The sequence below is a fragment of the Cebidichthys violaceus genome, unplaced genomic scaffold (assembly GCF_023349555.1).
Source record: "Cebidichthys violaceus isolate CVI_PGR_0920_01 unplaced genomic scaffold, fCebVio1.0.p SCAF_152, whole genome shotgun sequence".
Lineage (NCBI taxonomy): Eukaryota > Metazoa > Chordata > Actinopteri > Perciformes > Stichaeidae > Cebidichthys > Cebidichthys violaceus.
Window position 1 is genome coordinate 19,773 of NW_027176321.1, and position 27,922 is coordinate 47,694.

Genomic DNA, 27,922 nt, shown 5'->3' on the forward strand with positions numbered 1-27,922 from the left:
CCGACACGTCATTTTATTTGGCCCACGAAACCGCCAGCAAAAAAAAGGTTAGATTTGAAAATAAAAATATCAATGAAGCAGTTCATGCTTAATGGTATGTGAGCAGGTGTGCTCCGACCAGATACAGACTTTTACAAATGTCAGTTTGTGAAGAAACTCCATCGCAGACCAAGTTCAGGAACTAGCAGGCAATCAAACAACATAGCTAGCTGAAGAGACGAGCAGGTACTTGTCTTTTTCATTAGCTGTTGATGAAAGCACAGACAACACGGACACAGCGCATCTATCAGTGTTTATAAGAGGCTGAAGGACTTGACCGTCAGTGAGAAGCTCTTGGATGTAGCTCCCATGCACGGGACGACAGCGGGGAGGGACATTTTTAATGCAGAGAGGTGACAAAAATAGCTTTGAACAAAGTTAATGTAATAACTTGTGCTTGTTGATATTTGCCTTTGTTATTTTCTTTAGAAGTTTGATCCTTGATAGAGTAATGTGGGTTTCTTAACCCTAAATTAAAAGGATTAATGTTATAATAACAGAAATGTGCTTAAATATAATTTTACATTTATAATGCATGTACAATAATTTTACACTTGAATAAACAATAATCAAATGCAGGGTCATTTAACAATATGTTAGGGAGTAGTTACAGTTATAAAGTCTTACAGTTACAACCGGCCCTTTGAGGGTAACCATGATGCTGATGTGGCCCAGGGTGAAAATTTGTTTGACACCCCTGATGTAGGGCCTTAGCCACCGCTATACCCCTATAATCCCCTAGGGGTTCCACCAGGCCGTAATATTGCTGTCTTAAAGAGAGAGGGGGAACGTTAGCCCACACTAGGGCTTCACTCTGTGCGGGGATGGCTAGTCTAGCTGTGGTCTATCATTTATCTGGAATGGAAGTTGGGTGAATACTCTGACAGTCCACAAAGCTATCCCACTCTTTACTAGGGATTGGTGTCTTGGGGTTTAGTTAAGTTTCAATTATTCTTTTCAAACAGTTCTTCCCAACAATCTGCTATTACATTCATCTGGTCATATTGGTTCCAATTCAGTTATCCCTAACTACCACAATGCCACGTGTGGGGACACGGACTCAACGAACCTGAAAATCAGCGACCATGTAGCCGAGACCATTAGCAGCTTTCAGTTTTAGCCATGACATACTGTATGTTCACTGCCCCTTAGCTGTTTGGGCTTAATTAAATCTTTACCGAACAAGGTAAACTGGGAACCACTAACAACACCCATGTGCCTCCGGCTTATCCTGGTAAACCAGACACAACACTATGAATTGTGAGTAATTCCCTAAGGGAAAGTCTGCTAAAATGCAGATTTACACATTTTTTAAATGTCTGCAAGCGAGACCTACACTCAACGCTTTGACAGTGGGACAGCCCTAAACCCTCACAGACTTCTGACTGTGAGTCCGTAAGTGTTGAGATTAGGGCCCAATCCCATTGTGTTCAGCCTGGCATATTCAATTTACACAGAAATATTAAGGATTTAAGATGGTCCATAAAAACACATGAAATCAGAAGAATACAAGTAGAGATATATTACACACCTGGTTTATTCATCAAACATTTCTTTTCATTCTGTTATTTAAGCCGTTTTGACACAAATTAATATATTGATTATTTGACAATTGGAACCTGGAAGATGTTCAAATCTGGGAGTAAAAAAATAAAATAGAGACCCACTTCTGGCACAGTCTAATCTGGCCTTTCTAGGTTATCAATGGTTTGCACATTAAGGTGAACCCTCTATATTTGCTCTCCTGAAGTATACTCTTTATGATCGATTTGGATATAGATATGCCTACCTCCTGGAGACTGTTCTTCAGTTGGCTTAATGTTGTGAAGGGATTTCTCTTCAGGACAGAATCCTGTGATCATCCACCACTGTTGTCTTCTATGGACATCCAGGCGTTCTTTATTTCTCTGAATGTACCCAACTGTTGATCTGACTACTCACAATATTCCCGCTATCTCTCTGATGGATTTGATTTTGTTTTTGCAGCCTAAGAATGTGTCACAACTTCAGCCAGGCTTTAGTTTTTCATTTGTCCGTCTCCTGTTTTGCCACACTAACTCTCATGTCATTTCAGAATCTGCCACTCCCCCCCCCCCCCCCCCCCCCCCGGCTCTGCACTAATTGCTGATTTCATTTCACCTGGCCTGCCCCACCTCCATACTCACCTGCTCCTCATCAGCAATCAGCCCCTCAGTGTATATGTACCGGCCCATTTCCCTCAGTTCTCTGCCAGATTGTCTAGTGTGTTTCCCTTGCTATCCAGCAACCTGTCATTCCGATCCTGATCCTGATTATCCGTGTATTGACCTGCCTTTTTGGACTTTGGACCTTCCCTTTTGCCTGCTCCCACTGGATTTGTTTGCCACGCGGGTTACTACCTGGTTTGACATCTGCTGGTTATTAAACCCGGTTTCTACACCTGAACTGTTTTCTGTGTCGTGCTATTGGGTTCTTGTCTGTCGTTTTGTGATACCTGACAGTACAATCTGGCCAAAAATGAACCCAGCCGACATGGAGAAAATAAGGCAGGAAATGGCAGCACAAGCTGCTGCCCTACACCATCATGAGAAGCAATTCACCGCTATGGCGACGGCTCTCCAGGAGACTTCTGCACGCCACAACCAACATTTGGAGGCTCTGAGCAATCAGCTTCAGCAGCTCATACAGCTCAGACAAACGCCAGCGGTTTCACCACCCACCAGTCCTTCTGTTCCCACTGTTCTGGGTCCAGAACCCCGCTTAAGTGCTCTGGAGCGCTTTTCTGGAGCTCCAGGTACCTGCCGCTCTTTTCTGACTTTGTGCAAATTGACTTTTGAACTTCAGCCTCTCACATATCCCACTGAGAGGTCAAGAGTGGCTTTCATGATCACCCAGCTTACTGGGCGGGCTCGGGACTGGGGCACCGCTGAGTGGGAGAAGCAGTCGGCTTTCTGTTCTTCTATGACTGCCTTCTCTGAGGGTCTTCGGAAGGTGTTCGATCATGCTACCCCTGGTCGAGAGGCTGCTCTTTGACTGTTAAACCTGGTTCAGGGGAACCGGAGAGTGACTGATTATTCCATTGAGTTCCGGACACTTGCTGCGGAGAGTGACTGGAACGCTTCCTCCCTGACTGACGCTTTCTACAACGGCCTTTCTGATGGCATCAAGGATGAGCTGGCGGCTCGGGATCCTCCGACTGATTTGGACACGCTCGTCGCCACGGCCATCCGCATTGACGGGCGTCTCCAAGAAAGGAGACGAGCGAGAGCGCTGATCAGTACTCCCCGGAGCCTTCCACGTCCTCCATCGTCACCTCCCACTTCAATGTTTTCTCCTCCCACCGGTGCCTCTGGAGACCCGGTTGAACCCATGCAACTTGGCCGGACCAGGCTGTCAGCGGCTGAACGACAGCGGCGCCAAAGGGAGAACTGCTGCATGTACTGTGGGCAGGGAGGTCATTATGTGTCTTCCTGTCCAGTAAAAGACAGGGCTCACCAGGAATCCAGAGGGCGCTGGTGAGCCATATCATGAACTCTGAAATGCCCTCTCGTCCACTACTTCACGCCCAGCTCAACTGTAATGGACAATCACACGCTGTCTCTGTCCTCATTGACTCCGGGGCCGATGCCAACCTTCTGGATCGTGGTCTTGCCATGCAACTGGGTATTAACCAGGAACCCTTGGTCGAGCCTATCAAGGCGACTGCTCTGGATGGGCGCCTCCTCTGCACAGTAACCCACCGCACTGTTCCTCTTCATCTGGGCATATCTGGTAACCACACTGAATCACTTACCTTTCACCTGATAAATACTCCTCAGCACCCAATCATCCTGGGGTTTCCTTGGTTAATAAAACATAATCCACATATTGACTGGGGGACTGGTTCCATTCTACAATGGAGTGAACATTGTCATGCGGTCTGTCTGAAATCTGCTTTGCTACCTGCCTTCAACACCTCTTCCTCTAATGAGCTCCCAGATCTCTCAGGTGTCCCATCCGAGTACTATGACTTAAGGGAGGTGTTCAACAAAGTACGGGCCACATCGCTTCCCCCACACCGCCCGTACGATTGTGCCATTGACCTCCTCCCTGGCTCATCACCGCCAAGGGGGAGACTCTTTTCTCTGTCAGCCCCTGAAACCAAGGCCATGGACGACTACATTAACAACTCACTGGCAGCAGGCATCATCCGTCCCTCTTCATCCCCTGCTGGAGCCGGATTTTTCTTTGTGGATAAGAAGGACAAATCCCTCCGACTCTGCATCGATTACTGCGGTCTGAATGATGTCACCATTAAAAACCGGTACCCCCTCCCACTCATCTCTTCTGCATTTGAACTGTTACAAGGGTCTTCTGTGTTTACCAAGCTTGATCTCAGGAATGCCTATCACCTTGTTCGCATCCGGGAGGGGGATGAGTGGAAGACGGCGTTCAACACCCCTAGAGGCCACTATGAGTACCTGGTTATGCCTTTCGGACTCACTAATGCTCCTGCAATATTCCAAGCCTTAGTGAACGATGTGCTCCGGGATTTTCTCAATGTGTTTGTGTTTGTATATCTTGACGATATCCTCATCTTTTCAAAGACTGAACGGGAACATGTGCAGCATGTCCGCAGTGTTCTCCAGAGACTCCTAGAGAACCAGCTGTTTGTGAAAGTGGAGAAGTCTGAGTTCCATGCCACTGAGGTGTCGTTCCTGGGATACATCATTTCAGTTGGACGTATTCATATGGATCCCACCAAGGTTAAAGCAGTGGCGGATTGGCCGATTCCCACCACTCGGAAGAAGCTTCAACAGTTCCTTGGGTTTGCCAATTTCTATCGTAGGTTTATCCGCAACTATAGTTCTGTGGCAGCTCCCCTGACAGCCCTCACCTCCCAGAAGATAGCCTTCCAATGGTCCCCTGCTGCAGAAAGGAGGTTCAAGGAGTTAAAATCACGGTTCTCTTCTGCTCCCATTCTCATCTTTCCAGATCCTGAACACCAGTTTGTTGTGGAAGTGGATGCGTCAGACTCCGGGGTGGGGGCAGTCCTGTCTCAGCGGTCAGCTGAGGACCAAAAGTTACACCCATGTGCTTTTTTCTCCCACAAGTTGTCCCCAGCAGAAAGGAATTACGACGTTGGAAACCGGGAGTTACTGGCTGTCAAACTGGCTCTCGAGGAGTGGAGGCACTGGTTGGAGGGGGCAAAGCATCCGTTTGTGGTGTGGACAGACCACAAAAACCTGGAGTACATCCGGTCAGCCAAACGGTTGAACTCCCGTCAGGCCAGATGGGCATTATTCTTTAATCGTTTTGATTTTACCCTGTCTTATCGCCCAGGTACAAGGAACGTCAAACCAGATGCCCTGTCCCGTCAGTTCCAGTCAGACAACTGTCCCACACAGCCTGAGAGTATCCTCCCCACTAAGGTGGTCATCGGCGCAGTTACCTGGGACATTGTGGACAAGGTAAAACAGTCCCAGGCCGACCACCCGGCTCCCAGTGCCTGCCCTGATGATCGTCTGTATGTGCCTGTGAGTCTCCGCTCTCAGGTCCTCCAGTGGGGACATTCTTCTCGCCTTGCCTGTCACCCAGGGGTTAGGCACACCCTAGCTCTGCTAAAGCAACGTTTCTGGTGGGCTTCCATTGAAGAGGACACCAAGGAGTTTATCGCCGCTTGCCAGATTTGTGCTCAGCACAAGACTGCTCGCCATGCCCCTTCTGGTCTTCAGCCACTGCCTATTCCTCATCGTCCATGGTCCCATGTCTCACTTGACTTTGTCACCGGACTGCCTCCCTCAGAGGGTAACACCACCATTCTGACTATTGTGGACAGATTTTCTAAGTCTGCTCAGTTTGTTCCGTTGCCTAAATTACCATCTGCCAAAGAAACAGCTGAACTTATGTTACATCATGTTTTCCGTCTGCACGGCCTCCCCTGTGATATTGTTTCAGACCGGGGGCCACAGTTCACTTCTCGTTTCTGGACAGAGTTTTGCCAGCTGTTGGGGGGCCACGGTCAGCCTATCCTCTGGGTTCCATCCTCAATCCAACGGACGGACAGACGGAACGGATGAACCAGGAAATGGAGACTGCCTTGCGTTGCATTGCATCCCAGACACCGACCTCCTGGTCCAAACAGCTTCTGTGGGTGGAGTATGCTCACAATACGCTTCCAAGCTCAGCAACAGGGCTTTCTCCTTTCCAGTGCTCTCGGGGATATCAACCTCCACTGTTCCCGGAGCAGGAGCGAGAGGCCAGGGTCCCATCTGTCCAGGCGTTCATCCAGCGCTGTCGGCGCACCTGGTGGCGGGCCCGTTCTGCTCTCCTGCGTTTGTCCAACCGGTACCAGAGAAATGCCAACCGCCGTCGGATCCCTGCACCCTGCTACACTCCTGGTCAGAAGGTTTGGCTGTCCACACATGACCTCCCACTCCGGCTAGAGTCTAGGAAGTTGGCCCCAAGGTTTGTGGGCCCGTTCTCCATCACTAAGGTCATCAACCCTGCTGCAGTCCGTCTCCGCCTTCCTCGCTCCATGAGAATTCATCCCACCTTTCATGTCTCCAAGGTCAAACCCGTAAAGGAGAGCCAGCTCCAGACCCCCGCCACCCCCCCGGCTCATTGACGGGGGTCCTGCTTACTCTGTCCATCGTCTCATCAAGTCACGACCGCGGGGAAGGGGTTTTCAATACCTGGTCGATTGGGAGGGTTATGGCCCTGAGGAGCGCTCATGGGTTCCAGCTCGTAACATCTTGGACCCTGACCTCATCTCAGCTTTCCATAGGGACCATCCTGACCAGCCCGGTGGGACGTCAGGAGCCGTCCCTAGAAGGGGGGGTTCTGTCACAACTTCAGCCAGGCTTTAGTTTTTCATTTGTCCGTCTCCTGTTTTGCCACACTAACTCTCATGTCATTTCAGAATCTGCCACTCCCCCCCCCCCGCTCTGCACTAATTGCTGATTTCATTTCACCTGGCCTGCCCCACCTCCATACTCACCTGCTCCTCATCAGCAATCAGCCCCTCAGTGTATATGTACCGGCCCATTTCCCTCAGTTCTCTGCCAGATTGTCTAGTGTGTTTCCCTTGCTATCCAGCAACCTGTCATTCCGATTCTGATCCTGATTATCCGTGTATTGACCTGCCTTTTTGGACTTTGGACCTTCCCTTTTGCCTGCTCCCACTGGATTTGTTTGCCACGCGGGTTACTACCTGGTTTGACATCTGCTGGTTATTAAACCCGGTTTCTACACCTGAACTGTTTTCTGTGTCGTGCTATTGGGTTCTTGTCTGTCGTTTTGTGATACCTGACAGAATGGCCTGTTTCACTTGCATTGAGAGCTCCTTTGATCGTAATCTATTGGATTGCAAAAATATGTAATCTAATCTGAATACTTTTGGAATACAAAAATCAAAACGTTGAAATATTGCACTTTATACTAAAAAATGGACGCATGTTTCTTAAACATCTCAAAACATTGTCAAATGCAGTTAAAATGCATTTTGCATATTCAGCATTTACAGTTGGTCAATTGAAATGACCCTTGTTCAAAATACAGGTGGACTGTGTGTATTCTACAACATGTGGGATGCTGTGTCTTTTGATGCTGCTGCTTTTCAATCAAAGGCCACATCGAGAACTTTTCGTCTTGTAACGCAAGAGGACCTATGATCGTCTTCTATTTTCAATGTAACTAAAAGGAATACAAACTTCAATAAATAATCATACAAAAATATTAATGTTATATTAGGATTAGGCTAACTTACTTTGATATACAGTAGAGCATATCCTACGTTTTGAATTGATCAAATCAAATTACCCTTACAAAAACATTCTGGCAAACATAAAATTAAAGACATAATCAAAAATTAAACAAGTAATCCTTTACAATGTAACTAAATCCAAATAAAAAATGTTCAACCCAACCCTGATTGCCTGTTTATATTTGGCTTATTTAAAATGTTTTACTCTCTTATGTCACTGACTGTTATAGTCTGATCCTTTTTCCAATGACATTCGATTGCTATCCTGAAGTAATGGTGAAGTCTCCTTTTGCTATTGCTTGTTGTGTATGTGTTTGGGTTGTGCTTCGTATTCTTTCTGTTATAATTATTCTTGTCAGAGTACATTTTGGGAGCCCTTGATATAATTTATCCTGATATCATTCATTTGGCTTTGGTCTACTATATGTACTTAGTTGTGACCTGTGTTAGGGGAGGTCATTGGTTGGCTCCCTGAACCAAAAGGCTAAATATGGGAAGGTGAGATGGTAAGACCTGCTGTATGATTCTCACCTCTTCATCACAAATATCTAGCTGGAATTCATTGGGATTTATGTTTTCACATTAAACACTCCATCGATCAAGTCAAGTCACTTGCTTTGTTTATTCCAAAGGGTTTACACTGGTGATTTTGCATCAGTACATGGGTAACAACTCAGAAACAATCAAACTTTACGTCTTGGCAAAGTAAAAAGAAAAACACAAACAGATATGACTACTTCAACCAATTATTTGTTTGTGAAGGTCTGTCGATCAAAGTGGCAGGGTAATGAACAATGTTTATGTCAGACCATGACATCACTGTTAAAGTGATAACATCTCAAAGACATCCTAGAATTATGATATCTATCTTTTTAGGAAATCTTTTTTTATACCATATATAACATAACATATAAAGGTTAGACGTCAGTATTACGCCTTCCACCACCACTATCATCTTCTAATATGGAAAATCAGTCCCACTCTCATATTTCTACTAGTTTGTTCTATTAGTAATTTAAATTACATTAATTCATCTAATGTTGTGACATGCCTAATATACCAGACAGAAATGACTTCAAATAATGTAGCCAATCTAGAAGAGGTTAATTTTACTAAAAAAGAGGCACTACAACATACACTTTGTGTGTTTTTGAAGGCAATACAACTTGTATGTTGCCCCGTAACAACATAACAGGCAAAAGAAGACATTTCAACAAGTCCTCCAAATTAAAAGACAACATATGCTTTTGGTCATTCCCTTCTTAACTACGTATGTGTGTTCTGATCTGATGCCCCAATCAGCATTTTCAGTACCTTCCAAAACTGTTAGAAATAACTAGAACAAAAAATATTCAAAGGAGCGTTTTGTGATTCGCCCCAATTAAGCTTTGGTTATCATTATTCTTAAAAGATGGCAATACATAGATGAGCTCTGCTACATACACAAATATGCCCAATGAGAAATGCTTCATCATGTTTGGTCAAACAAGAGAAACGTTTCTAGCAGAAACAATTGCTATTGTTGTGCCCAAGAGTGAATGGAAGGAACGTTTTATTGATAGTACGACCATTTCTGATGACCTTTACAGTGCATGTACACAAAGTAGCTTTTAGTTTGCAATAGACACTTACTTGCTCATGTCTCTTAAGGGGCTCCATAGATTTACATCTGAACTAATTCTCACATGACTTGTTCTTACCTATAACAACTGTTGATGTTACACTGAGAGATTAAACCTTGTTGTCCTCCACCTAGCTCTGTAAAGGTGTCTATAGATTGTTGAGCTCCAGGAGGGTTTGGTCCAAGGTCTGGTGCATGTCCAAGTTCTCTTCTTTGGCTTGGGCCAGTTTCTCTGGAGAAGGAAACAAAGTCGCAGTTGAGTTTCCATATACACTATATTTCCTCTCTTGAACTGGAGATACAGAACCTCTAATTCTACAGTCTTTATGAAGTCTGTGAATTGTTGTTTTACCATATAAAGGTGTGCTAAGACAGACAAGAAACTCAATCAGTGTTCAGAAGATCAAAGAATAATGAAATGCTGCTGGAGAACAACACAAACCTGCTTTAAAGGAGACAAATCATGCTCATTTTCAGGTTCATATTTGTAATATGGTTTTATAACTATAACATGTTTACGTGCTTTAATGTTCAAAAAACATTTTATTTTATCATACTGTATTTCTGAATATACCTTTATTCACCTTCTGTCTGAAACACTTCCGTCTTAGTGCCTGACTCTTTAAGCCCACCTCCCCAAAAAGCCCAGTCTGCTCTGATTGGCTTGTTAGAATAATATGGTGCACCTTTGCAAAGGTAGCTCTGTTTCATTCCCTCCTGGCTGCCAGTGGCAGTACACAAAGTGGATAAGTCTCCTTGCGCTCTATGCAGGTCAAGATCTTATGTAAACAAAGTCTACCTGCTATCTGCGTGTCCCAGCTCCAAATAGCACGTGGTAGCCATCACCCGGCGTCTTTGATCTTCTCGCTGTTGGCCAGGCATTTACTGCAGTTAATGGCTCCATTAAATCCATATTTCACTTCTATATTTTCCAGTACAACAAAGGTAAGCACATTCTGGGCTGCTGGTGTTTGTCTTCATGCCTGCGACTTTATGGTCGGAGTGCACCTTGTTGCCCTCTAAGGCTGGTTGACGGACTATCATACCTCTCCCTCTTTTCTCTCTGGAGGTTTTTTGCGCGTCTCTCTCATAGTGCTTGCTCGCTCACCAGCTACACTGACTGTCTTAAACAGTCTGTTCTGCTAATTTACTCCTCCTATTGATGTTCCAGTCGCGTGCAGTGGTGAGAGGTTCTGATTCGCTCAGATTTTCTAGCTGGACCCTCTATTGAATAATGCTGGTGTGAATCTCTTGTGGAGCTCAACTTCAGGTTGAGGATGGCCACGAGTTGTGCCCCAAGTGTCTGGGTGCAGGCCACCTTAGAGAGGCCCTTTCTGACCCATGCATTGAACGCAGCATTTTTACACTGGAGAGAATGCGCCAGGTAAAGGGCCTCCTGTTTGGAGATGACCTTCCACCCTCTGGGTCTGCTCAGATAAACTCTGATTCACGCAAACAGCGGAAGAAACGCAGAAGCAGGCCACAGGAGGAGCTCAGAAGCACGGAACGCAAGAAGACAAAGGGGTAAGCTCCCTCTCGCAAGGAGATGGAGGCTTTAAGAGCTGAAATAGAGCAGCTTAAAGCACTGGTGTGGGCCCCAGCTTTTTCAGAGTAGCAAGGGCTAACCTGCTATCTCAGAGGTAAATATTATACTTTTTACTACATTACATTACAGTCATTTAGCAGACGCTTTTATCCAAAGCGACTTACAATTCAGTATCCATCTATAAACCGTAGGCACAGCTACGGGGTCTTGCTCAAGGACACATTGACATGAGACTAGTGGAGCAGGAGCCAGGGATCAAACCACCGACCCTCTGATTGAAAGGCGGCCCTGCTCTCCACTTATCCACGGTCACCCCCATACTACATCTCAGAGGTAAATATTTCACTATTTACTCTACTACACGTGGTATTTATAGCTGGTATTATAGCTCGTAGGTCACGCATATGACTTTGTTTACATAAGATCTTGACCTGCACAGAGCTTGAGGAGACATATCCACTTTGGTTACTGCCACTGGCAGTCATCCAGGAATTCACAGAACCATAGATGCATTCATAACTTATGTTCTCAAACTGTGGCCGGTATATTTCAATTAAGGAGAGCCAAATTTGAATGGCTTGTTGAATGTTTTCTGATCTAGACAGCCCACAACAAACTGACTGGGTTGTCTTATTTCAGTTTGTGGGTTGGTAGGCTCAGATACCCAGATGGATGTGCACAAGCACCGGAAAGGTGAGATTTTCATAATTTTATTATTTGTTCTCTTTAAGACTGCACTACATGTATCCATGTAGTATATTTTTATCTGTGCACTGTAACAAAGTGTGACAACTGTTCAAAGATCCTCACACACCCTCAGTGTAGATCACAGATGCTACTCTCTTTGCCAATTAGAGTCCAACACATGACACTACGGTCCGCCTGCATTTGTGTTAAATGTTGCTTATGTCAATGAATGCATGTAAAGTTTTCATCAATGCATCACTACATTTCTGAGAAACCTTTGGATAAGTAGTTGTTGGTGAGTTGTGTGTTTGATAGCTAGTATTCAGGTGGATTTACTGAAAGTCTTCATACATGTGAGGTCCTATTAAACAGCAGCTGTGCAGAGTTTCAGGCTCAAATCCAACAATATCAGTTCCTCAATGTGAGGTTCTTTTTTCAGCGTACTGTCAGACATAAGACATGGATGGACGCACCTCCATCCTTATATCGCATGCCTTTAATCAAGGTGTGTGAGCAGAAAGAATCTGACTGTGACTTCATGTAAGTAATCAACTGGGGAAGTTTCATGATGATATCTATTCAATATTTCTACCCCATTTACCAAAATGTACATCATTTTACAATACTTATCTTTAAAGGCTGTTTTCTCGATATTATTTTCTTTTGTCAGACTCTGATCCAGAAATCTCCACTTCAGCAGCACTTTCACCAAACTTCACCAAACTTTACAGTTTCATTCCTCTCTATACTCAATTTTGAACATGGCGTTATCCAATGTTCTGTTTTGGATATGTATGCAAATTGGCACATATTTGGTACGAAAATGTCTCATTTGGATATTTAAACATACATTTCAGAAAGCTAGTAATACAAAATAATTGTCTAAATAAAAATAATTATTTCAAATTTTGCCCCTAGTCACCTTAAGATGGGCACCATGTGACTCAAATAACAGCAAAGTGTAAATTATCTTATCCATAAATAGATACTTGTGAAACAGATGTATATTAGCCTATGTTTGACCTGTTAACCTTTTGGTCACCTTAGACAAACGTGTATTATTATTCAGCCCTTTTAGTATAAAATGCTTGCCCTTAGCTTTCTGAGCAGAGAGGTGCAGTTTCTTTGTGTATGCGTTTCTCTCCCTGCCACATGAAGGGTCATCAGCAGCCATCGTTCTTCTCTGAAACATAAGGGGATGGTTGTGATTTTTTTGAGGAGTTGTTGAGGTACTTATCAGTAGATGATGGTCAGCACGCCCCAGTTTGGAGTAACAGACAAGAGAACCACCAAAGGATTAAAGTAATGTACTGCTGTGGACTGGGCAGCAGCTCTAACGTATTTTAGACAGCTAAAAAATCTGTTTACGTTAACACTATATTTAGAATACTTTCTCTGCTCTAACTAAGTGATCAAGGCAGCCGTAGACTTGCAACTTCTGTGTTCTGCAAGGTAAAATGTGTGTTTTGGTCCAAGGAGCCTGTGGCTTTGAAGATACCTGATCAAGTTTTTTTTCCCACTCTTTGTAATCTTTTTGGCTTTGTCGCTGTCTCATGGGAATTTCTCTCTCCCTTTAAAAGTGTCCTCCAGTGCTGCTTTGGTCCAGCACCAAAGCTTCCCAAGTAAAAACTCCTGACGTAAAACAAAAGAACTGATCGGGCTCAATATATCAATATAGCCGATACCTATCAATTAAAAAATGTCTTACTTGGCCCCGATATCAATCTGTGAGACTTTGACCAGGACATCCCTACATAATTCTGCTTACAAATACATTATGGTGTGCTACAAAGCAGCAGTTAATTATTATATACTGCTTATGAATATTCAGTAGAAGAAGTAAACTAAATAGAAAGACAGGAAGGAGACAGAAAAGTAGAGAGAGCTTTAATACATTTATTACAGAAGGGGAATATTCAATAAAGAGAGGACATTAACTAAGTGAACCTGCAGACACACAGCAGTGACTGGGTGAGCGATAACTTAACCCTGTACAAAGACTAGTGCTGTGTAACACGGGTGGGTGGATTCGGCACATTGCATTTCTAGAATCTTCCAGCCCCTGATACCACTGTGGAATGGAACAAAACAACAAGCAGGCGGACAATAGTTCAGACAAGAAGGAGGAGCAAAGAGGAAGTGACAGAGCCGCTACAGTGTAGTCATGTCGTTGAGGGCCAGGTCCAGCTCCTCGCTGAGAGCCTTGCCCTTCAGCTTCTGAGCATACACCTCATCTGGAGGAGGACACACACACACACACACACACACACACACACACACACACACACACAGAGAAAGAGAGAGGGTGGACCCAACAGACAGATGCACAGAACGGAAATGGAAAGAGGCAAAGGGACAGGAAAAGAAAAAGAAAATTAATCAAAACTGGTAACCCCTTAAACTGAATGACCAAGACTCCAAGACTGATGTTAGTCTCATCATCACATCAGCTGGTTACTGCAGCTCACCAAGATTCAACTTCAAGCTCATTCAGACAAATAATGTCATCCCTGATCCCTGTAGTCTGGGTTCAAACACACATAAACTGGACAAGGCCATGCAGTGTTATCAATTACTGCTCCACTCAACAACTCTATATACAACACATGCCAGAGACAACAGGGTCACAATCACCATCTAAACAGCATTAGGAAATGATTAGTGCATTCAGGTAAACCTCTGGAAGCCATGTTGGAAGTCCACACTTCCTGGAAACAGTACATGTGAGAAGTTTGTCTCTGACTTGGATGTGTCAGTAAAATCAGATCATGACACCACTAACAAAGTCTTACTGCCTCAATAGCAGTACTCAGATTCTATACGTAGGCACACGCTGCAATAACATAACATAACAAAATACCCCATGACAAGTATAAAAAACGCAATCAAAATTAAAAAGTAACTCATTCTGCAGGATGGCTCCTTTCAAAGTGAAAATGGTGGGCGATTGTGGCTAAGTGGAGAGCAGGGTCGTCCTTCAATCAGAAGATCGGTGGTACAATCCCCGGCTCCGCTAGTCGCATATCGATGTGTGAATAAGACACTTAACCCCAAAAATTGCTCCTGTAGCTATGCCTATGGTGTATGAATGTGATCGAATCTGAGAATTTACCATTTATTTAAATTGCAAAATTATTTTTTTGGGGGGAGGGCATGAAAGATTCACGGTCCAACTGGCAGTGTTACCATGCGCTGCAATCACTCCACTACTAAGGTGCTCCTTAATATTGTAGCAATATAATATAAAATATTGAAATAAAATAAAATAGCAATAGCAGTATGAAAGCACTTTGAGTGGTCAGATGACTAGAAAGGCGCTATACAAGTACAAGTCCACTACCATTTACCATTTGCCAGCTAAAGATGTTCTGGTTTAAATTTGGAGCAGAACTCTGGTCGCATTAGTTTGGACACACGTGCGGACACAGCTTGGTTCCGATCTGGCATTTCCGATCACTAGAGTAACAAAAAGACAAGTGTAACCAGGGCCATTGTTTTGGAGGCTAATGGCTCAACTTAAGTCACATCAAAAGCTCAGGGTGGCATTGAGGTCACCCAGGCTCAGTTTGACTGCCTTTACAGATCTTCACATAACTGTGCTCATTAAGGCTACAAGTCCGCACAGGGGAAAACCACAGAGATAATGCGTCTCAGTATCACCACTCTGTCATTGGGTACGTTAATCTGGCGATCCCTGTGTATTTACACATTAAGACCACGTCCACGCTCAAGCTGAATAACCATGCACATGCAATAATTTAGATAGAGGTGATTTGGCTTCATCAGTCAAAACAGTACAGATTTCCAGCCAGTCATCAATTCAGTTCCAACAGCAGAACTGGAACCAGCAAGGTTGTTTGTTATTTTAACATTATTCACTGCATGACAGGGAGCAGGCATGTTACGCAGGTGAGTGTTGAATACCTTCCAAGTCATCGATGGTCTTCTCCAGCTTGGCCACAGACCTCTCTGCAAACTCTGCACGAGTCTCAGCCTTTGAAACAAATCACAGCACAACATGGGTCAATGCACACTCTTTGACTTGTTTTATGAACACTGTCGTTCATTAACTTCATATGGCGTAAGCAACAGAAACAGCAACAATGTAACAGAAAGGATCTCACCTCTTTCAGTTTGTCAGTAAGAACTTTAATTTCTTCCTCATATTTGTCCTCCTTTTGTGAGTACTAAAATCCAAATAGAAAAAGGTATTGAAATGCATATACAACTCTATTATTAACTACTAAAAGAAAACATACTTTATAAATGGATCATGAATACACTATTCACAAATATTCTTGAAGAGAAGCAAGGATAATTATGCAAAATTGGGTGTGAAACAGAATTAAACAGTAAAACGTTAAGACAGCTGTAGGGCATTTCAACCTTGTCATTAAGATACTTTAACCACAGCTTGTGTTACAGTCACAGAGCATCGGCCTTTCTGAAACATAAGCCAAATCTTCTTTGAAAAACCCAGAAGGTTGTTTAACAATATTTTCTGCAGTTCATGATCCTGTCTGTTTCTCCATCGACAGACTGTAGGTAATAGATTGACTATGGAGAGGGTCTTCATACAACCCCACTTCCAAACACCCAAACTACACCTTTAATCTAAACAATGATGCTATCTGGAAATGACATTGTTATATACTAACATACTTGTTACCTTAATTATTATGAAGTTGGTGTAAGATATTTTAATGCCTTTAATTACATTTCAAGATATTAAGACTTTCGATCTTGTCAAATGCAGAACTTGAATTAAAGGCTGCTCAAATATTTAAAAAAAATGATGTGGGTCTGCTGTGGTGCTGCTGAAAGGAATTATGGGACGTTATTATCTCTTTTCCTTTGGTAAAGGATGGTCCAGTGTATCCTATGCTAAAGGAGATAAGAAAAGAATCAGGGGGCGACTCCTCTGATTGTATAAAGTCTATGAGAAAATGACTCTACTTCTCACTTGATTTATTACCTCAGTAAACATTGTAGACATGAGCTTATGGTCTCAATCTCCAGTTTCAAGTCTTCTTCAATACAGCATGATGTTCATTTAGTAAATTATGGTCCATTTAGAGTCAAATAGACCATAAAGCAAGGTATGCATTAGGGCGGGGCTACTGTGAGCGACAGACAAAAATGCCAAACTCAGGGCTTCCAAACGTCAGTCAACAAACCAATGGGTGACGTCACGACGACTACGCCCACTTCATGTATCTATGGTCTCTAAGTCTCCACAGTTGGCTAATGAGGACTGTATGTGAGTTGTTAAGTGGATATGGATTCCTATCACTGTGTGTTTGAATTTGTTTTATGTCGGTAGTTTTGTTGGGACTGGCCGGTCCCGTGGCTAAATGCCCCTCAGCTCCTACTGTACCTTCTCTGCCTGGGCTTCCAGTGACTTCAAGTTGTTGGTGACATTTTTCAACTCTTCCTCAAGGTCACCTGATTTACTGAGCAAGGCAAGGGACAGGAAAAGCAAGAGAAGAGAAAGTAGTGATTTGAAAGGCAGGAAAGCAGACCCTGACATGGTTTGAAGGACCACTCCAACAGTTTTATAAACATGTCTTTGTCTGTCTTACTCAGAGACAGAAGATGGATCTCTGTCATGAAACTGCTCTGTTCAACTCTGAGCAAGACAGCAAAGGAGGCCTTTAAGTTTTTGAATGGAAAATGTATGCCAAAATTAAGATACAGATTAATCACAAATTGAAAAAATAATTCTGTCGTAATTCTATATTTTTCCGGTAAGCCCCATGTGCAGACCCAGACTAACAACAATAGTTGCATTTCTCAATACTTTCTGACTTCCCTACTCTCAACCAATGAGCACAGCTCTTCATCCTGAAAATAGCTCATGAATTTAACTTTTATTTTTTTTTAAAGGATCAGCTAAAACCGTTTGCCCCTGTAGTTTTCATTAAACATTACTCAAAAGAGAGGAAATAAGAGTGTTTTTGTTGGGCGTTTATGTCACAGTGATCTTGGCTCACAGTAAAAAGGCCGCCAAGAAACATTGAATAAACAAACTATCTTTATCTAAAACCGCTTTCATTCATAACTGAACAGTTAATCGCAGACATGTCTTTTGGAGACTATGTGAGCGTAACGTCCTCGGCTTGATTCCGACTGGGAATCTTTGTTGTATCTCCCTCTCTGTTTTTGAACTTGAAATTCATTGTGCCCCCCCCCCCCCCCCCCCCCCAGCTATGAAAACTAATCCTGTGCAATTCATCACTGGTTTTGGTCTTTTCATGGGATTTGTTCACAAGAAAAACAACATAGAATATCAGCAGATGTATTGTACTGCTTGAAGGACATGCTAGAGGATAAGTGTAAGCCAGACAGAAAACAAAGAGAGGGGTTGAGAGGCTGCAGGTCAGAGGAGCAGAATTAGACCCTGGTTGAGTTCGTACAGTAAGTACCTCTTCCTCTCCGCACATCGTGGACTTCAAATTCTGGTCCATTAGTCTGAGCTCCTCCTCCAGCTCCCTCACTCTCCTGAAGGGGTTAGTCGGGGAGGTTGGGGGTGAGAGGGGACCGTGGGTAGGGTGGCCATAAAACAACAAACAGTAACAGGTCCCACACAGGTGGTGGTGGTGTGTTCAGGCATGCACGACATATAAACACACACCCAGCTAGGTTTCTATTCCATTTGTCCTGCAGCTTGGATTCACACATGGCCACATGATCAAATGAATAATCGATTAGTTGGTAAACAGAAAATAAATCGTAAACCATTTCAATACTTGCTTCAACGTTTAGGTCATTTATAAAACAAAATGTCAAACGTAAATTCAATGTGAGGATAGATTATGCTATTTGACTCTGCATTTTATAGCTTAAATAATTGATAAATTTGTTGTAAAAAGAATTAGTAGATTAATCAAAAACAGTTGTTAAGAGAATCATGCAGCACCTACACTTCACGTCAATACAAACACTGAGGCTGGGTTGTACCAACACGGAATAAATCATGATTTAACTTTAAATCATGATTTTAATGACTTTGATTTTAATTTGGTTGAGCAAGCATCTCCATACTGATTAAGCTGTTTAAATGTGGTTTGAACTTGGACTTACTAAACAATTGTGCAACAGAGCTTAATTTTAAATCAGGATTTACTCATTTTGAACCTAATTTTGCTAAACTCTGATTAGAATTTATCGTAGATTAAATTAATCCTTTTTGGTACAACCCATCTTTAGGGGATTCTATTGTTGTAAAATAAGAAATTTGTCAATGACAATGTGTAAGATCACATGTTGATCTCTACTATAGCAACATGAATTATGTACAGTGGCTCTTGTGTCGGTGTGAGTTTTCATGGTGCGGGTGTTGACTTACGCCTCGGCCACCTCGGCGCGTTCCTCTGAGCGCTCCAGATCACCCTCCAGGATCACCAGTTTACGAGCAACCTGCAGACAATCAGCACAGACTCTGTTTAGACAGTGTCATCACACTGACTGATAGTATTTATCCTCACTGTGTTCCAATTACATACTGTACTAACTGTACTATATTCAGAGATGGGTCTCAAGTTAGTCTGGGCTATGGGGCCAAATATAAGACCCATAGCCCAAATTCTACATTTTAAACAGTTAGTATGGTAAACTAGAAATACATTCACCTTTGAGTGTATTACTTTAAAATTAACTTCATAACGTTTGGTGTGTTGTCCCTCGGTTTTGTTGACCACAGCTAAATCAAGTGATCTGATGTATCACTTGTTTCTGTCTGCTGGTCTGCAATGACAACACCCACCTTTACCTCAGAAACCTTTTAAAAATATTTTTATTGCCCCTAGTTTTCTTTATTGGAGTCACTTTTCCAGAACCTGTTTAGAATGAGTGTGTAGTATTACTTGGTAAAGCTGAACTGGGACACAGCTCACTGCATGTATATGACGTCCTGCAAAGACGTTGATAAAAAAAACAGTGACTGCTCCACCTCTTCATATTTGCGGTCGGCCTCCTCAGCGATGTGTTTGGCCTCCTTCAGCTGCATCTCCTGGATCTCCATTTTCTCCTCATCTTTTGTTGCTCTGTTCTCTATGACCTTCATTCCTCTGAGTGACAAGAAGAACAGCCGGTCAGAATCAACTGTTCATCTATAATGCTGTAACATCTTCCTACATGCGCTTGATCTGAACGGTATTCAGTAAGTCTTAAAGAGCCTCATCTACACATAAACTGTGAAACAATGTTGTCTTCTTTTACTGAGGAGGAGCTTCATCAATCCAACAAAATAACCCTGAAGAAGTTGACTTTGACTGTCCTTTTTTTAATCTAATGTTATGAAAGCGTGATACTGAATCGTTGGATTTACCTAACAACATTTAACTTTATTACCTCTGACTATTGACACAATTTTCCCATGACATCTCTGCCTTGTTAGCAGCAGGGTTTGTGGAGAACATCCTGGTCTGTGTAAGTACCCATCAGCTACAGTGCAGGTAATAGTGAACATGGCAACTTAAGCCCCTTTTACAAACAAATTCCAGTCGAATCAGCTAATTTTTTTTATCCTGGGGCGTTCTGGCAGTTGAATCCAGCCCTGAAACTAAATGAAACACAAGCGGAATCATTCAATCGTTCAAGGGACATGAAGTTCTTCACCTCTCGCTCTCATCTGCAGCTTTCTCAGCCTCTTCCAGCTTCTGCAGAGCAGTAGCCAGTCTCTCCTGAGCTCGGTCCAACTCCTCCTCCACCAGCTGGATACGCCTGTTTAGAGATGCCACTTCTGCCTCAGCCTGTAGCGACACACAAACACACAATATACTGTAGATAAGAGCCTAAAGAAGTCACATTATATCCATAACGACCATGATAACTGCCTATATAACAGCAGACAGACTTACCAGTAAAAAAACATAATCAGTTCAACAATCTGGGGTTTGTGTGATCTGTATTTAACTTGCCATCATAAAGATAATGATGATTAAAGCATCCAAATGATAAATATGCCACCAATGGTGGTAAAAACAACAGGCAACCAGCCCTTTGACCCACTGCTTAAGAGTAGAAGGAAGAGAAAAATATCTCAGACCAGAAGCACCAAAGATGAAACGATAAAGTGGAGCTGATGTTTGTCTGATTTAAGGTGCAGAATAATTAATACAATTATACATTTCATAAATCTGTATTTGTTTTAGTGCTGTTCTACATCTTATAGTTAGAAGAAGGTTGACAAAATATAACACTGAGGAAGACAGCCCACACAATATATATATATATATATATATATATATATATATATATATATATATATATATATATATATATATATTTCATGCACTGATCAATTTTGACATTTGGGTCTATTTTGCTTCCATAACGTGTCTTCTTCCAGACTAAAAGGAAAGAAAACATCCAGCATACACATTCAGGTGTTTATTTTACTACTTTGTCTATTTGTGTCCATAGATTTCTAATAAATTCATTAAAAGTTACCATTCGATAATTCATTATTTCTGTATATTTCAAAGTAACTCTCCAGAAATCTCCACCTCAGCAGCACTACATGCGCCAAACTTTACAGAGGGGTTGGTACATAAATCATAGCCGATACATACAACATGTTATTAATAAAAACGCGAGCATTTTTTGTTATTATGTAAAACCTTTCACTTTAACGTGAGAATTCTGACTTCAGAATTCAGAATTCTGACTTTAATCTGAGAACTCGAACACATTCTCATGCGGCTTTAATCCCCCTCACTAGGCCACATTTTTTTGTTGTCTCACGCTATTGGGAGCAATTTGAGAGTAACGAGGAGAGAAGCGATGAGCTCCGTAGCTACCGGTGTAGAGGTGTGTTACCCTCTCTCTGCCGTGCCTCTCCATGTCTGCCTCTTCCTGCAGCAGCTCGGCTCGGTCTTCCGCCTCGAACGCCGCTTGCTGCAGCGTCTGAATCTTCCTTCTGACGGCGTCCATAGACGCTAAAGTCGCCATCCTGTGAACACTCAACTCCGCTCCTTCAAGGTGTCACGGTGTTTCCGTGGCAACGGCGTCAGAGGTCGGTATTAACGCGATAATTCTTCCGGACACGATTTCAAAATAAAGCAATTGTCAGTAAACCTCTTATTTTGAAATGACACAAATCATCAATCGCATTCTAGATCATTTGTGCGCATGAATTATTATCAATAGCTAGTCATTTATACCTTCTAATTGGGACTTAATTTGCACTGACGAATAATTTGTCTTCTGAAATTACATATTCTATGTCAGTTTACATGTAAAAACATGGTGCATTTTAATCTGTCAAGAATATAGTCTATAATGGGAGCAAGTGGCTTTTGAACTGTTCAAATGGTGTTAGTGTTCATCAGAGTGACGGCCTGCAGGAAAAAACTCCTCTTGTGTCTGGTTGTTCCAGTGTTTAGTGTTCTGTAAGCCTCCCAGAGGGGAAAAGCTGGAACAGGTTGTGTTCAGGGTGTGACGGGTCTGCAGTGATGTTTCCTGACTCTGGAGGAAAATAAGTCCTGGATGGAGGGCAGTCCTGTGGCTGATCCAAACCACACAGTGATGGATGTGCAGAGAACAGAACTCTGTTAGCAGAGTAGAATTATGTCAGCAGCTCCAGAGGCAGGTTGAACTTCCTGAGCTGAGGTAGGAAGTAGCAAACGTCCTCTCTGCTTGGCCTTTTTTCCTGATGATGTCTATGTTAGAAGTCCACTATAGGTACTGAGAGAGGAAGGCTTCCACAGCAGTCACATTGGTTGTTGTTCAGAATGGTGACGGGGGCAGCAGTTGGTAAGACATTCTGAGATTACAACTTCCCACATCAATAACTTGTAAGCTAATCATTGTTAAAACACAAAGGATGCCTCTGTGCAACCTTAGTGAGTCAACAAGCTACAAGATGATTTTCATCAAAACCAGCAGGCCTCCAAGCGGGATGAATAACATTTGCTTGTATACGTGCTCATTTTTGCATAATTGTGGGGAATCTGTACTAGGAAATTCTTTAACTACATACATTACTCAAAATTATGCAGAAGCACATATTTGCTTGGATATAGCAGCAGCTACATCCACTGTGGAGCTGGAATCCCCAACCTGAGTTGCGGACCTCATGAAATAATTACACATTTCTTGTTTCTTTTCCGGTCCAGTAGGGAGGCTGACAGCTTGGTGGGCAACTCTCAGGCCCTCAGGAGGGGGCTTGCTCATTCTAGTCAGCAGTGTTCCCCTTATTTTTAGGTTTCAGTTCTTATGGGTTACAGGTTTGGAGAACTCCAGCACCATTGCCCCACAACATAAGAAACAAACACAAGGAGGGACACAGATGAGTGGCCAAGCCCAGGGCCAGCACCATCACTTTGCAACCAAGCACAGGAGGACAAGGGCTTTGGTGGAGAATTGTGGTGTGGAATTGAGTGAATCAATCATGAGTGTTTTAATTCAATTGGCCTAACAGTGTGAACTCAAAGGGGTCCCACATGAGCGTCAGTACAGCAGCATCTGCACAGGCTGGTGCCAAGCAAATACTCAAGAAACCAAATCCTCCACGCCGAGCTCCCCAGATTAGTCAGAATAGATGGTGTTCGCCTCAAGGTGCTGAAAAGCTTCATGATATGTTGGTAGAATCTGATACTCCACATGACAGATTTAATACTGCCTCTGCTGCTGCTGTCAGCGGTGAGACGGCCACTCAGCGTCAGAAACTAGTGATGCCGCTTTTGAGATTTAGCTCGACCTGCTTTAAATTGTGCTCCTGAAGGTCAGCATTAAAATGTTTGTGATTATTGGGCATGAGACGTGGGAGTGTAAAGTTTGACTGACATTAACAAACTGCTCTGTACATATTTGAAACGCAGGAGTTAAGACTTGACACTGTTACTTTATAGCACTGGTAATGTCACTGATGGTCTAAATTTACAACTGTGCAGTAATTCATGTTAAACAGCCTGGTGCTACTTTTTTTACAACACCTGAAAGAATCAGTTTGAGTAGTGATATATGAACATGGCACCAGTGTTACCGTGGAAATAGTTCTGCTGTGACCTGACTACAATAGGTCAATTTGGTCTTGATATAGCTGCCTCCCTGCAGTAATGTGACCAGTGGCCTCAGCACCCTTCACTCACATCTGTTGCCTTTTTCTCTGCTTGCTCCAGCTTCTCCTGGGCATCCTTCAGCGACTCAGAGTATTTGTCCAGCTCATCCTCCACTCCTTTCAGCTTCTTCTGCAGACCCAGCAACTCCTCCTCCAGCTACAGGCCAAGTACACAAACACACAGTACACACACAGAAACACAGCATGTCAGATAATACAACCATAACGGATATTAAATTAATTTACGAGAATAACTCTTTTTACACCAACGCGCAAGATGTCTCAACAAACCCCATCTCCTACGAAGTACACGTGGGAGGCTGTGGCACAGAGCTTGCTCCTCTAAGACAAATTTATATGCATTTAAAATAGACTAGAAATAAACTTGAAAAAACTGTTGAATTAAATAAATCATATCTGGTCTTTTTTGGTACTTTTGTCACATACAGATTTGCAATGATGGTTGCTGGGTAATATGTATGTTTCAAGTCTCAAGCGGTCTCAAGACTATTTGATCATGTGACTATACAGTAGCTAGTTTAGGTGCAAAATCTGTCAACAATGATGAGCTGAAAACTGCTGCAGGCAGGCTAAGCGAGCATTCTTCCTCAGAGTCTTTGTGCTTCCTCTCCTTGCAGGTTTCCATGGATTGTGGTTCAACCTGGACCCTGGTCTTGCCTCCTGCCTTGGTCCTGCCTGACACCCACAGCTACTACTATTATTATTAGTCACATTTGAAGTTGAATTCATACCTTTGAAACATGACATAGGCCGTAAGTAACTAGGGTCTGTCATAATCAGCGTTTCAACAACAGGGGGTGCTACATGACAGACTTTTGGGAAAAGTCAAATACGAGAGAAGTTGAACATTTTTTTGAAGTAAAGTTAAATACAATCAAAATACAGACATGGGTAAATTTTAGCGGTTAGCGGTTCTAGTGTTAAAAAGTCAAAACATCTGTTCTCGAGCTTCAAGTCACAATTGTCTTTATTCAATAATCAGCCATCATTCATCATCTTGTGGACGAGAGGCCAAGATGTCGTGGAAAATATTTGTTTTCAAAGATCTTTTTTTACTTGTCATTAATTATTAATTATTCTTCATATGCAGCATTAGCCTCCACCACCATATACCAAATCATACAGAAGACATCTCAATGTCTAAGAGACATATCTCCATGCAGTCTAATGATCTGGGACACTCCAATGGTGATCGAATAGACAGATTGTCATCAAATCAGTGGAGCATATTCATGATCTATTACAGAAAATATCAATCTAACGAGCAGAATGCTGAGCGTTTTCTTGTTCATAACAAGATGAGTCCCTTCCATTTTTGGACTTCAGGCTTTTGTTATCCAATGACACATTTGCAAAGCTTGTTTTAGCAAGTCTCCATTTGCAACAACAGCTTCTAGGACTATAAAAAGCTAATTGTAAATGACAGTGATGTGGCCTGACCACAATGTCCTTTCTTAACACTTCTGACAGTCGGCCCCAGCCTGTAGCCATGTAGGGCCTCTCAGTCACAAATAGCCTGGGACAGTCCTGATCCTACAGTCGACATTGTGGCAACTCCCGAACCAACAGCCTTGACCGTCTTTCTGAGAAGAGCAACGATTCAAAGAAGGTGGGGGACTTTAGAGGGAACACAGAAATAGACATGCCAGTGTTCAGTGCTCCTATGCAGAGACAAGTGATTGTGCAGCCATTGTAATAGCTGAGAGCTGGGATCCCCTGGGAACAAATGCTATGTAGACAGTTGCATATGTTGAATAGCTGATATCTATTAATTTACTGCCATGTGATCTTTTAAATTACACTGTGGAGGTGCACAGGAGAGACTGTCCCTAGACCATAAAGGGATAGCACTGAGAATCTACTTCAGCTGAAAGAATAATCCGTGACTCATTCCTCAGGTCACAGCTGGAAACTGCAGTTGGATTTGGCAGCACATTGTGGATGACTCTTCAACCACTGGTGGGCCTCAGGGAGTCATCTAGTAGGCGGCGGAGGTACTGCCAAATGGTTTTATTCAATTTTTAAAAATATATCTTTATTTAATTTTTTAATATGTTATTATACTATATTTATCCCATTAAGGGGGAAATTATTCTCAGCATTTGACCCATCCCTGTCCCAGGGAGCAGTGGGCTGCCCATGACAGGCGCCCGGGGAGCTGCTAGGGGGACAGTGTCTTGCTCAAGGACACTTCGATTCAGAACACGTCCCAGCCAAGGATTGAACCGTCAACGGTTCCCAGACAACCCTCTTAGACCAGTGAGCTAGTCGCCCCCTAAATATAATTATTTTATATAATAATAATTATAATAATATATAATAATAATAGATAATAATAATTATAATTATTTTAATTTGATTTATTCACATAAATTAAATAAAAAAAAAACCTGTTATATAAAAAAAGCATCATTTTGATGACTACTTATGTTTGATCACCACGCCAATCACGACACATAATTATAGAGGCATTACTTTTTTGCCACTGTTAGCTTGCTAACGTTCCAGCATACAGTGACACTAAATGGCTCTGGTGAAATTGAAATGAACTGGAATGATTTGAAAAGAAAAAATAAGGTGGGAGACAACACTGTGCCATTAAAAGTTTCAACGTGTGATGAAGAAATATGACCCTGAATACATCACATTTGGATTCATAAAAGCAGGCAGTGGAGGATGAGGGATAACTGAATATTTAATATTTGTTCTCATTTATTTGGGTCCTCTAGACTTTTTATCAAAAGTGACTTGCGTTCCGTTTTTCTAACATGATTGTTACGACCCTGTGCACACAAGGATTTATAGACCCCATGATTTCTCTCTCTCCTTTCTCTCCAGCTGCCATTGGAGCAAACTTGATATTATATGAAGAATGATATTAGCACAATTACATAACTTCAGTGCAACACTTTTCATATTGTCCATTTTTTTCCATTTATCCATTGATAATTACAAGTTTTCTATATTCAGCCTACCAACAGACTTTTCTTTGTTAATGTGTCTGTACCTGTTCAGTTGTATGCACATCCATATCTGTGACAAATGGTGTTCTACAACACTCCATATTAGGCCCCATCTCATTTTTAATACATACGCTTCCACTTTGCATTTTTGGGGTTTTAAGATTTTCTCACCTTAAAAGCCACTATGAGGCTACCCTATGACAACCACGAGCTGATGGAAAGTACTGAAGAAAGGCCAAAACATGTACAGAACAGAAGCCATCTAAAGTTTAACATTAAATAACTTTAGCCAGAGATAAGTGTTCCAATGCTTATGAATTCAATGAGGTCTTTCCAAAGTTACAGAGTCATGCTTCGAGCCCCTGGTGTTCTTCAGTCAGCCCTCTTCTCGCAGAGATCCTCCCGATGGTCCCATCATGCCTTGGAACACACTTTCCCTGTCTCTGCTTCAAAGTCCTGGAGGACTTGACATACACACTTGCCCAACATTGTCCTCCTCTTGCTTTAATTTTCTAGTTGTTTGAGTTGTAATTGATTTAATTGTTTTTAAAAGCGTTCATTTAATAAACGCATCTTACACATTTATTTGACAAGATTTGTATCCAAAAGAAATTCTCAAAATCCTGGACGTTAAGAAAAACCGCTGCGCACACTTTGATGAGAAAACGGATGGTAGCAGCTCGATGTGTACCTGTTTGCACTTGTCCTCCGCTCCTTTCTTGTCCCCCTCGGCCTGCTCTGCCCGGTCTATCGCGTTCTCCTTATCCAGCTTCAGCATCTGCATTTTCTTCTTGATGGCCTCCATGGTTCTTCAGGTGGTGGGCTCTCAGCAGAAGGAGAAATGCGCTCCGTTAGTCCGGACAGAGACAGAGACAGAGGTCTGCAACAGGGACGGAGGTGGACAGGAGCGCGCGTGCAGCTTGTCTGAGCGGCTCGGGGAGAACTCGAAGATGGAATACCAGCTGCAAGAGCCTCTACACTTTTTTTCAGGGAGGATTCGCACGGGGACGTTGCCCATATTTAGGCAGCGAGAGTTGTCCAGTCTGTGCGCGTGACTTGTGTCTTCAGCACGTGTGAATACATCACATCCAGGTGCGTCAGGTCCACCTGGATCCCTGGTGGTCTTACACCTCAACTCACATCCAGCGTGTCCATGGAGAACAAGTTGACCCTGAGGGAAATGGATTCACCTTTAAAGAAGCTTAGCAAGTCGTCAACGTGGTCAGTACTCAGACATAACGCAATGCTCCTCTTTTCA

The 27,922-nt window shown here is 42.8% G+C and overlaps 1 protein-coding gene across 5 annotated transcripts; it reads right to left on the reverse strand.

The window, feature by feature from the left end:
* Positions 1-8,365: 8,365 nt before the first annotated feature.
* Positions 8,366-27,617, reverse strand: tpm2 (tropomyosin 2 (beta)). 5 transcript variants are annotated; one of them, XM_068710404.1, is made up of 9 exons: positions 27,356-27,616; positions 23,712-23,837; positions 20,236-20,369; positions 19,568-19,685; positions 18,965-19,035; positions 16,994-17,069; positions 15,741-15,803; positions 15,541-15,610; positions 8,366-9,615 (listed from the first exon to the last, which is right to left on the reverse strand). In XM_068710404.1, the coding sequence occupies exons 1-9, from the start codon at positions 27,467-27,469 to the stop codon at positions 9,533-9,535; spliced, it is 855 nt and encodes a 284-aa protein (XP_068566505.1). In that variant the 5' UTR covers positions 27,470-27,616; the 3' UTR covers positions 8,366-9,532. The 5 variants fall into 5 exon arrangements, with proteins under 5 accessions (XP_068566505.1, XP_068566504.1, XP_068566509.1 ...); XM_068710403.1 differs by lacking the exon at positions 16,994-17,069 and adding an exon at positions 18,042-18,117; XM_068710408.1 differs by lacking the exons at positions 8,366-9,615; positions 16,994-17,069 and adding exons at positions 10,171-10,250; positions 18,042-18,117 and having other exon boundaries at positions 27,356-27,617.
* Between the last annotated feature and the right edge of the window lie 305 nt (positions 27,618-27,922).

Coding starts and splice junctions, on each gene's coding strand:
- tpm2 (XM_068710404.1), bottom strand. CDS start 27,469: ATGGAGGCCATCAAGAAGAAAATGCAGATGCTGAAGCTGGATAAGGAG. Junction 15,611..15,740: donor TTACTGACAAACTGAAAGAG/GTGAGATCCTTT, acceptor TTTGTTTCAAAG/GCTGAGACTCGTGCAGAGTT. Junction 9,616..15,540: donor GACCATCGATGACTTGGAAG/GTATTCAACACT, acceptor TTCCTTCTCCAG/AGAAACTGGCCCAAGCCAAA.